Below are 11,929 nucleotides of genomic sequence, written 5' to 3'. Positions count from 1 at the left end.
CGGGCCGCGGGCTCCGCGGGGCACAGCAGGCTGTTCTCCTTGCCCGGCTCCTGCTCCGGCGTGGGCCATTGGATTGTCCAGTCTTGCTTGGAGGGGTTCCCACCTGCGTGGAAATGGGAAACACATGAGCCGAGGAGCACCAACCAGGTGCCTGTGTGCGCCTGACGTCGCGCTTCGTCATCTACACCCGACGTCGTGCGCATGCGCCTTCTCACTAGCACGTGGTAGCCCCAGCAGGCCATGGGCCAGTCACCCGGTATGCGCATGTGCTTGGCACCGTGCGTCCCTTACAGCGTGCGCACGTGGCGTCACGTGCAATTATTACACCGCACGTGTACCATGTCCTAGGTACAGAAGCACGTGCGCGTCGCCTCGCGTGTCCCTCACATCCTACGCAATTGTACCACGTGCCCGTGACGTGCCCGTGCACCCCGCGGCACGTGCACGCTGGATCCGTGCCACACGGCCACCAGAGGTGGACAAGAGTAACTGTAGATGAGGAGGCTGAGGCAGAGAGGGGGAGCGGAGGCCACACAGCAGGGAAGGGCCGCTGGGCTGGGGGCTGGGGCGCATCGCCCGCCCCGCAGCCCCCGCATGGGTTGGATCCCACGGATTCCGGGGAGGGAGGGAGGCCGGGAGGGAGGGAGGCCGGAGGTGGGAGGTCGGGCTGGTGCATGCGTGTTGATCAGGCACAGCGTGTTTCCCGGCTGTGACTCAGTGTCTCCACGTGTGACTGGGTAGCGCGGAACTGCGGCGCGGGGGTTCCGGGGTGTGGCAAGGACAAGTCACCCGGCAGTGTTGCGGGCGTGTTGGTGGACAACAGGAGAAAACGCCTATCTGCAAGATGCCACCGAAGATTAAATGAGATGAAGGTATACGGAGCCTTGTTCCTGCCTGACGCAGAGCCAGCACTCAACATTTCCCCCAGTCCTTGTCTTACAGATTTTTCCAGGTGTTACCCTTATCTCTCCAAGGGCAAACTCACCCAGCCCTTACTGAGGTTGAATTGTGCTCCCCCAAGAAAGATACACCGAACCCCCCCCCATGCACTATTGATAAAAGAGTCTTTGCTGATATAAACCATGATGGGTAAGAGGAGCATGGTGCTTCATGCCTGTAATCCCAGCACTGGAGAGGCTGAGACAGAAAGATCATGATTTCAAGGCCAGCCTGTGTTACTTGGTGATATCCATAAAGAGGAAAAGACAGGATCAAGCACAGTAGCTTCACACTCAGGAGGTTTTAATAACTTTAAAAAAGACAGGTCAAGTGGTAGAACACCTGACTAGCAAATATGAAGCCCTGAGTTCAAACCCCGTGCTAAAAAGAAAAAAGGGAAACAGAAAGAAAAAGAAAAGGTGGGACATAGAAAGGTTGAATAAAGATGGATATAGAGATTGTAAGGATGAGGCTATGAGCCAAGGAATGTTGGGGAGTCCTGGCCCTCACCAGACAACAACCAGGGAGAAAGAGGTTCAGAATAGATAGTTCCCCAGACTTTAGAGGGGTACAGTCCAGTACACACCCTGACTCAACACTTCAAGCCCCAGAACTGTGATAAAATTAAATGATAGGGGCTTCCTGACAGCAGCCCTGGAATGTTCCAGCAAGAAGCAACGACATGTGTTTCATGCCATCTCATAGCGAGCGTGTGAGTTAGAGGGTCCAGCACCCTTCGTGCTGGCCTGCATCCATGCTACTGGACAAGAGACGGCAAGTCGGCAAAGTCATCTGTGGCAATAGGAGATGCTCCACTTCCCTAAACAACCTATAGTTCCTCCAAGGACACATACACACACACACACACACACACACACACACACACACTGCACTGCCTTCAAGGAGGTTCCAGCTCTCCCTGTTCCCCCCCCCCCGCCATCTTTGCTAATTTCCCCGACTTCCCTAAAAGTTTCTTTTCAAAGCCTAAAAAGATCAAAAAGGATGGAAGCCAATCTTTACCCACCCCTCCCCACCAAATTCCCTTCGCCATGAAATATTCTTCCTTTCCATCCCCTCCATCTCAAAATCAGAAGTCTGGGGATGAAAAAGAAAAAAAGAAGAAAAAGGTCTCATTTCATTACCCCAAATTGCCGGCTGCTAAATTGCTAGCGACTCCACTCCGCATGGAAGAAGCTACAGAAGCATCTCAACCCCACCCTTCTTCCTTTTGATCCTCTTTTTAATAAAGTCTGAGGGAAAAAGAGGTAATTTTTCATTTTAAATAGGAAAGGTGTGGCAACAAGGAGCTCCAAGGGATACTAATCGTCATCTTCCCTATCTTGTCACCGGTTTCTGGAAAGTCATTTTATTTCAAGTCTTGAGATGGGCGGGGAGACAGGAATGGGACTTAAGAAATGAAAGGTCTCCAGCTTGATGAAAAGCATTTGCAAGGTGCACCATTTTTCTTTTGGCCTCCTCTGATAAGAGACTGAGAGAAATAAAAGCCATCTCTCGAGGGGGAAAATAATTTCAGGAAATCTAGGCAAGTGTCTAAGTTCTTTGTCACTTCCTATTAAACCTGTATAAACAGGCAAAAGTGTGGCTTAGAATTTCAGAGCGGGCATCTGAACATCTGCTCCCTGCCTGTGCCTGCCACAGACAGCTCAGGCAGAGAGACCCTGGGCGGGAGTTAGCAGTTTAAGGATGTGCATGAATATTTCCAAGTGCTTGTTAGTTGATCCCTATAACTTTTGGGCAAGAGGCAGAACTTTCAGACACTGCTTGAAAACGTGTCTGCAGTCGTAAGTATAGAAAATGATAGCAGCCAGGCTACAGTGGCTCATGTCTAGCATCCCAGCTATTCAGGAGACTAAGATCTGAGGATTGCAAATTTAAGCCAAGCCTGCCTGGCAGAAAACTCCATGACACTCTTATCTCCAATTAATTATCAAAAAGCTGCAAGTGGAGCTGGGGCTCAAGTAGTAGAGGGCCAGTGTTGAGTGAAAAAAGCAAGCTAGAGCATGAGGACCTTGAGTTCAAGTCCCAGTATGGGCACAAAATCAGCACCACCACCACCACCACCACCACCACCACCATCATCATCATCATCATCATCACAGAGCAAGTGGAACTGTCTAGCACTGATTTCTCATTTAATAGCATCACAACCATGGTTATGAACCAACATGGCAGGTTGATCCTGGCAGATAGGTAAGGCTCCCAATTTGAACTGTTCACTGGGGCTGTGGTCTGATACAAGCCCCCAAAAACTCAGGTTTGAGAGGAGGTAGCGGGCATGGCTCGGTCACAGTGGGTGTGGTCCAGTGGGCGTGGTCAGGCGATGGGGGCCTGATGTACCCATAGTGGGCTTAGCTGAGTGGTAGAGCACTGCCAGTTCAAACCCCAGTACTGCCAAAAATAAAAAGAAAGATTCTTGCGAGTTGGTGGCATCTTCCCAAGTCTGGGAGCAGGTATGACTGGGAGAAAGGGTCTGCTTACATCAACCCCAGTCCTGCATACCCAGCATCCCTTGGCAGACTGGAGTACCCTCCACCCAGGCAGCTATTATTAGGAGCCTGGTCCTGCCCCTGCTCCTGGCCCCATGGCTGACTCATCCCCGACTTCCAGTCTCGGCTGCCGGTTGGCTGAGATTTCTCCAGAGAGGGAGATGGCGTTCGTGATTGATGCGCTCGATCATAAAAATAACCAGTTATTTTCATGCAATGAGTCACCCCTAAAAATACCCCAGTGCTCGAAGGGCAAACGCCGGGGGCATACTCACTCCCACACTCTACTCACACTCAGACACACACTCGGGCATGCACTCACACACTCGTGTGCATGAGCCAGTATGCACTTACACTCACACCCATACACATTGCCACACACTGCCGCACGCACGTGTGTGCGTGCGTGCACACACACACACACACACAGAGCTGTCCTCAGGCTGGAACACTGACAGGGGATATGCTGGGAGCCTGGCTCCTCCCTTGGGACAGCAGGCAGCATATGAGTCTCTGCCTGCTGCTATGACAAAGAAGACACTCTATGGCAGCTTAATCCCACACCCACTTCTTACCCTAACCAGGATGGGCTGATGTCACAAGCAGGTCTGACTGGACTGACATCAAGATGTCAACAGAAGCTGGGCGGCAGAAAAGTCTGTGAGACTCTTATCGCTAATTAACCATCAAAAAGAAAAGAAAAAAATGGAGCTCTGGCTCCAAGTGGCAGAGCACTAGCCTTGAGTGAAAAACCTAAGAGAAAGCACCCAGGCTCTGAGTTCAAGCCCCAATATTGGCACGCGCGCGCGCACACACACACACACACACAGGCACACACACGCAGCCTCCATTACTGCTTCTCTCAGTGCCATCTGATTGATAATTGCAGGCTGACGCTCGGTTGATAAATGGCCTATGCATTGTCATTACTGAGTGTTTACCTGATCTGTTTAATGAATATTAATTCGTAAGAAACAATATTTCCATTCTTGAAGCAATTCGGGGCAAAATGATGTTTTTCTCCTGCTCTCCCTCCCTTCCCTCTTGGAGAGAACACAGAGTTAAGTAATAACAGGCCTTGTCAGGGTGATTTATGGTGCATGAAGACAAAGAGAGAGAAGGAATTTGCTCTCCTTCCTCAGGTGGTGCCTGAGGAAGGGAATGGAGGGAGAGAGAGAAGGAGAGAGGGAGGGAGGGAGGGAAGACTGCCATCCCCCCAGAGCTGGGAGCAGGCGGGGGGGGGGGGGTGGTTGGAGTTCTAGGCCAGAGAGAAGAGGGTTTGGGCAAAACAGAGGATGAGGTAAGTTCATTGTCTAGGATGTCCCCAGAAGCATTGGAAGCTCTGTCCTGGGAGCACCCCCCCCCAGTGCAACCCAGACGGGGTCACTCCACTTAGAGCTTCAGGAGTTCTTTCCAGAGGATGCCTGCTGGCTGTGGGTGGCAGGTGTGAAGCCTGATACCCACTCTATCTCCCAAGAGACTCCCGTGTCTGCCCTGCCCTTCCCCATGCTAAAGCGCTTATTCAAGTTAGGCACTGATGGCTCACACCTGTCTTCCCAACTACTCAGGAGGCTGAGACCTGAGGATCGAGGTTCAAAGCCAGCCTGGGCAGGAAAAAAAATTTATGAGACTCTCATCTACAATGAACCAGTAAAAAGCCAGAAGGAGGGTTATGGTTCAAATGGTAGAGTGCTAACCTTGAGCAAAAGAAGCTCAGGGACAGCATCCAGGCCTTGAATTCAAGCCCCAGGACCAGCAAAACAAAAGAATGAATAGAATGTTCTGGAACAACCCCCCCAGAGAGGATGTGGGAGGAAAGGTGTCTGTCTGGGGGGAGGGGTCTGTCACTCAGCCTCAGCTAGCACCCCATGCTGCAGGCATGGGCGAAAATGCCACAAGATGCCCATAAGCACCAGTGTGCTTAGCTGTGTGCTACAGCAGAATTGGCATTCACCAAGATGCTCAGCTGCTTCCATCTCTCCAAAAGGAGGCTGGGTACCGTGAAGCAGCCCTGCCATCCCTGCCGACCCCCGGCCCCTCCAGGACAAGCAATCTTCTTTCTGTCTCTGTGGATTTGCTCCTTCCCAGCCTTGAAATGGAAGCCAGCCACCTGTGGCCCTTTCTTGGTGTCTGCCTCTTCCTGGGTTCAAGGTTCAAGTTTTGCCCACCTGGTGGCACGCGCCAGTAGTATCTCATTTCTGTTTAGTCACATGTGCCAGTGTTGGGTGAGTTGGAAACACAAACATCTTCCCGCACAGGCAGGCGGCACAGCAGGGCCTTGAGAACTGCGTGGCAGTCCCCAGCACCTGTCACCATCCATTACCAAGGGCCCATTCCGCCAACCCAGCCCTGATGACACTTCCTTTTCTTGGGATGAAATCCGCGCTGCTGCAGGGGCCCTGCGGGGTCCTGATGAGACCTGACAGGGGAGACGCTGAGGGGGGAGACAATGTCACTGCCACCCACCACCAGCTCGTAGAACAGAGAGAAGGAGACATGGAGCCGGCGATTCCCACCAGTGTGAGCCTCCCCCTCCTCCCTACCTTACAACCACAGAGCCACAGGGAGAGAGGGGTAAAGAGACAAGAGGCCCACCGCCAGGCACCCCACCCCCACCCCAAGACCTGGCCACGGGGGAGCTGCCCACCGAGGAACAAATGGATCTGAGTGATTTTTACTCAAATACTTCAGCAAACTAGCATTCTCATTTCTCATTGAACTGTATTTTTTTCCTATTTTTCCCCCTTGCTGGAGATACTGGGATTTGAACTCCAAGCCATGCACTTGCTAAACAGGCACTCTACCACTTCAACCATACAGACCCAGCCCTTTTTTACTTCATCTATTTTTCTAAGCGAATCTTGCATTTATGTCTGGGCCAGCCTGGACAGGGCCAGATCACAATCCTCCTACATAGCCAGAATGGCGGGCATGCAGCACCAGCTTTTTATTGATTGAGATTAGGGAAATCTCCTTAACTGTATGGTTAGGTTAGTCTAGAATTGAGATCCTTCTCATCTCCACACCTCCTGAATAGCTGGGATTAGAGGAGTGAACCACTGCATCCAGCAGGGCTCTACACTATTTCTACCAACTGCCAGCAGATGATGAAGTAACCCTTTCTCCATTTCAAAAATGATGTCTGGTTCTGATCTTTCCCCCAATCATTTCCGGCTAGCATGCAGAAGAAATGTGGTTAACATGGCCACTGCTCTGAGAAGATGGCTTTGCTGTGCAGCTACCCCAGATGGTCGGCTGGTCTTTGTGTTTTCTTTTGAGGGTGCTATTTTGGTTGCTCCGAGAAAAAAAAAAAAAGGAAAACAGGGATGAAAGAAAGAAATCGGTAACACTAATGAGCTTATAACGCAAAGCTAAAAATAAATGAATGCAGGAGCGTGACAATTGTGACAGAAAATTAAGTTAAATCAAAATTGAAGTGTTCTGGGATGTTTCTCAAAAGGCACCAGAATTTGATAAGTTGACGAGTCATCACTACATCCATCAAGAAAGAAGGGATTTTTCCCCCCAAACAATGTATGTCCAGCTGTCTGCATGGCAGAAGTTTCCGAGTTCCACAGCGAGGGGTGGCCGGGGCTGAGGAAGTTTTCCCCCCATAGCGCCCCAACCTGGCCCTGGGTGACCTCTTCCCTCCAGGCCCTGCCTGCCCCCACACCTACCTGAGGCCACCCCCCATGGCCACACATCTGTGTGACAACATGGGGTAACATGTCCCCCCCCCACTGTGGCTGTAGGAGAAACAACCCCATCTGCTCTGCTCTACCAGCTTCAAGGAAAGCAACTTGGGAGAACGGCACCTTGGGCACTGGCTTCTTAAAACACAGTCCTGTCCAGCCTGGGCAATACCAAGGGCTTGGCAAGAATGCAAAGTCCCCCACCTCAGACCTACTGAGCCCTACCTCCTGGGGGTGAAGCCATGCCTCCTGAGGATGAAGGCCGCCTCTGGAGACTAAAACCACACCTCCTGAGGATCAAGCCCCACCTCCTGAGACTAAAACCACACCTCCTGAAGGTAAAGCCCCGCCTCCTGAAGATGAAGCCCGGCCTCCTAATGGTGAAACCACGCCTCCTGAGGATTAAGCCTTGCCACCTGAGGTTGTAAAGCCCTGACTCCTAAGGGTGAAACCACACCTCCTGAGGTTGAATCCATGCCTCCTTGGGTGAAGCGCCACCTCCTGGGGGTGAAGCCACGCCTCTGGAGCATGAAGCCTCGCCTCCTGCATTTTTAGTTGTGCTGCTGCTATCCTGTCACATGCATGGCGATTCAGCCATAGTGGAGCTGGTCAAACCAAGCCTCTGTGTTTCTCCCAAGAACTCAGAATCTATAAGCAAAACACAACGGCTGCTTCCATCATGCCTAAGGTCCAAGTGCTTGTCACACACTCATAACTGAAGCAATGACCCAATAAGTAGCTCTGAGCCTGGAGCCCAAGGAGCACAAGAGGTATTATTGCTCTTTTTCAGGGAGAAGGGGTAGTACTGGGGATGTGAACTCAGAACCTCGCTCTTGCTAGGCTGGTGTGATACCCCCAAGCCACACCTCCAGGCCAGGTTTTCACTGGTTGAGCACCTGAGCCTCGATCAGCTTACACTCAAGGTCCCTGTTGTCTCTGAGCTCACAGCCGCACACACTTCTGCATCCAGCTGCTCTCCACCAAGATGGATGGAGTCTTGGCAAGTTGCGTCCTTGGCTGGCCTAGTCCTATGATCCTCCCAATCTCAGCATCTCACACGGCTGGGATGACAGGTGTGTGTCACTGCACCTGGCTGTGGGTTAAGAAGGTGTTCTCAACATGCTATCCAAACAGCTAGGATGGCAGGCATGAGCCACCAGAACCTGGCTCACAGACATCTTCTTCACACCAGCTTGTACGTCACAAACTTGCATCTTCTGTGCGGGTAAAGTTGCCCCTGGATTCTCAGTGCCCCGCAAAGAGATGGAGAAAGTGACACCTTTCAACACTGAATACTGCCTGGAGTCAAGGAGCAGGGCTGAGTCCTAAAAACATTGTTTTATCTTTTTGTGGGATACTGACTGGGGCTTTAACTCAGGGCCTTGTGCTTGCTAGTCACGGGCTCTACCACTTGAACCACATCCTAGTCCTTTAGTTTTTAGTTTGCTTTGCAGATAAATCTCAAACACTTTTGCCCAGACCAGCCTCAGACCCCAATCCCCCTAACTCTGCCTCCCATGTGGTTGAGATTACATGTCCAGCATTACTTTAGTTCACTCACATCCCTCCGTGATGCAGGGCGACTGTCATCACTTTGCAGGCTGAGGGAAGAGCATGCAGGTCTGCCCGTCTGTCAGCTCCGACAGAGCACAAGTTTGAGCCTGGAGCTGCTCAGAGAACTTCAAAGGCCCAGGCTGAAGAGCCAACATCCTTCTGCTAGACCTTGTTCAGAATCCCGGAAGTCAGAGTTGAACCAAGTGCACTCTTGTTCACGAGAAAGTTGCCACAGGCCACTGGGGGCCCTGCCCAGCCTTTCCACAACAAGGCTCTGTCCCCTGGCAGAGGAAGTTTGCTGATGAGAAGTCCCTGAAGATAAGCTGTCTCTTCACATCTGAATTTCGAAACCATTCTAGCAAAACTCCATTAGGCTCTGAGTGTGGCAGGAGATAATGATCTGACTTTCTCTCTTTCAATCACCCTCCCCCGCATCCCCATAACGAAACGATATGGGGAATTAGATGGTTCTAATTAATGACTCAATAAGTGGAGAGAAGGGGGAGGGGGCTGGCAGGGCTCCTGTGTCTCATATCCTCAATATACATTTCAGCTTAGAGAGAATTACAGGCCCACAGCAGGCTCACCACTCCCTAAAGAGAGGACCTCCGGTCCAGTGTGGAGGCGCATGCCTGTAATCTCAGCCCTGGGAGGGGAATGAGAGGCTGAAGAAGGAAGATCCAGAGTTGGAAGCTGTCCCGGATTACAGAGTGAGACACTGTCTCCAAACAAAGGACTACTCCCACCCCTACCCCAATCTCAGAATCATAATCACAGCCCTCAGTAATAATGGCTGGAAACCTCTACCCACAAGACCCGGGCTGGACCTTGGAACCTAGGACAATGGGTCCCTTCAGAGACAGGGCCTCCCCCACCTTCCAGCTCGTCCACAGTGCCCCTCAAAGCCAAAGCTGGCCGGCATTGGCATTAAAGAGTGATCTCCGGGGTCAAACTAGTGGGGGCCAAAACCCCAGCTCCCCACCTGGCTTTCGGCAGCTTCGTCACGTGGGAAGCAAAGCCTTGCTTGAGCCAGTATGGGGCCGATGGTTATCAGCAAGGCCTGTGGGTCTGTTCTTGGCTGTGTGGCCTGAAGCAAGGTGCTTGGCCCCTCTGTGTCTCCACTCCCTTGTCTGTAATCTGGGAACAGCAAAAATGCCAGCCTCCCCAGACTGTGGTAACATCACGTGCTGCGGTAGCAAGTCAAGGTGCTTGGGGGCACAGGACACACACGGGGCCCAGCGGCCGGCCCCTGAGACGCCCCTGATAAATGTGTGCACACCGGGGTTGCTTTCTTGGAGTGAGGTGTGCTTACAGGCCAGCCTGTGAAGCCGGCGAATGTGTTCTGTAGCTGCAGGAGGAGAAATGAATGCTATCAAGGGCTGACAATGAAGGGCAAGTCCCGGGGCACACCATTTACCACTGCCCATCCATCTCCCCCACCACACCCCAGCTCCCCGGATGCCAGGGCCTGGGTCTGCCCAGCCCACACTGAAGACAGGATGGTGAGCATCAAATGACCCACAGGGATGAGGGAGGGGAAGGGAGGAGGTGTAGACAGGAAGCATGCTGGGAAACTCCCTGGTGGTGGCAGCCTGTGAGCTCATTTCAGGGGAGAAAGCCAGACAAAGCGGCCATGGAGTAAGCTCCTAGCACCACAGCCATCCAAGGCCAGAGGTGCCCAAACCAGACAGCCAGAGCCCTTCTCTCCCCTTCTGCAAAGATCAGCTTTACCTTCTAGGTCCAGCATGTATCCTGGGTACCACATGAAAATCTACTACCACCGAGCACACACTGGGCCACCCGAGGATGACACGTTAGTATGTGTAGAAACAATCACTCAAGAGACAACAGAAGCAAAGGGAAAAAAATCACAACAGAACCCTGAACAACAGCCGCACAAAACTGCCATATTTGCAGGAAGAAATGAGGTGTCACCAGTGATTTTCAGAAAACTAATTAACAACTCAGCTAAAATAAATAAATGAAGCCAAGGAGAAAAGGGTACGAGACAAGCTATCTCATCTTAATATCATTTCTCTTTTGTTAAAAATGGATATGGAGTGGGGGGGAAGAAGCCAGGAAATTATTATAATTAAAATGTAATTGTATCTTCCTTGGGTGATTTTGAAAGCACTTTTAAATACTGAAATCCTTCATGTGAAATAGCTCACATTAAGATGTGAAGATAGGCATGATCATAATTGATGGGATATATATATATATATATATTCTTTTCTGTTTTCCAAATTTTTGTGGGTTATAAATGATTTTAATGTCCCAAAGAGAAATAAATGTTACTTGAAAAACAAATAAATAAGAGACATCTAAGACTCCCCAAGACCCAGCTCAGCAGGGAGGGAGAGGAGGAGCATTGGGGTCAAGCTGACCTTGGAAACTCTGAACACAGACCCCTCAGCCCCTTCTAGGCTCCAGAGGCTGGTCTGCGAGCACAAGGTCACGGGCGGTGGGGAGGGGTGCTCTGCCTAACGAGGATGCTGATTGGATTAGAGCCTGGTTCTGTTTTCCTCTAAGTAGATTATGCTGTTCTTGAACTTGCTCCAGTGGGTCCCGGAAATGTAGCCCAGGACAGTCCTGTGGTTCGTTTTCTGAGCTCACTGGAATATGTTTAAGTATGTAATAATACATTTAAGCTTAATCAGATAAATCACTAAATCAGATCGTTATCTTTGAAATCAATTTGAAAAAGCAAGCTCTGGCTGTAAGTCCTGGCCAAGGAAGGATAGACAGAAAGAGGAAGACTTGAGGCAGAGGCCAAGGCCACCATCCTACCCCCACCCCACTCCCAGCACCAAAGGCACCCCACCCTGTACCCTCCCTTCCCCCTACCCAGAGGCTCAGCTCAACAGATCTTCAGATCTGCGGTGATGGAGTCAGTGTAAAATATCATCTAGGCTCTGCCAGTCTTCAAGACCTTTTAGAAGACGCCAAGGCCAGAAGCTCACATGGGAACATCTGGTTGACCTCCCTATGGCAAAGCAACTAAACTCTAGTCTTCAGTCCAGACCCCTCTAAAAGCTGTGTTAGGTGAGTGGGATCCTTTGAGTCAAGATTAAGGGACATGGGGCTGGGAAGGTGGCTCAGTGGTAGAGCGCTTGCCTTGCATGTTCGAGGCCCTGGGTTTGATTCCTCAGCACCACATAAGCAAAAAGAAAAAAGCCGGAAATGGTGCTGTGGCTCAAGTGGTAGAGCACTAGCCTTGAGCTGAAGAGCTGAGGG

At 51.2% G+C, this 11,929-nt stretch overlaps 1 protein-coding gene across 1 annotated transcript in view; it reads right to left on the bottom strand.

Moving 5' to 3' along the window:
• Ksr2 (kinase suppressor of ras 2) overlaps positions 1-11,929 on the bottom strand; it is a 200,347-nt gene that overhangs the window by 137,035 nt on the left and 51,383 nt on the right. The window contains exons 4-5 of the mRNA XM_013014295.1: positions 694-837; positions 6-103 (exon numbers count right to left, since the gene is read on the bottom strand). Coding sequence (XP_012869749.1) covers positions 6-103; positions 694-837 — 242 coding nt within the window. The remainder of the gene's footprint in view (positions 1-5; positions 104-693; positions 838-11,929) is intronic.

The sequence above is a fragment of the Dipodomys ordii genome, unplaced genomic scaffold (assembly GCF_000151885.1).
Source record: "Dipodomys ordii isolate 6190 unplaced genomic scaffold, Dord_2.0 Scaffold23, whole genome shotgun sequence".
NCBI lineage: Eukaryota > Metazoa > Chordata > Mammalia > Rodentia > Heteromyidae > Dipodomys > Dipodomys ordii.
This window is presented reverse-complemented; position numbering and strand designations above follow the sequence as displayed.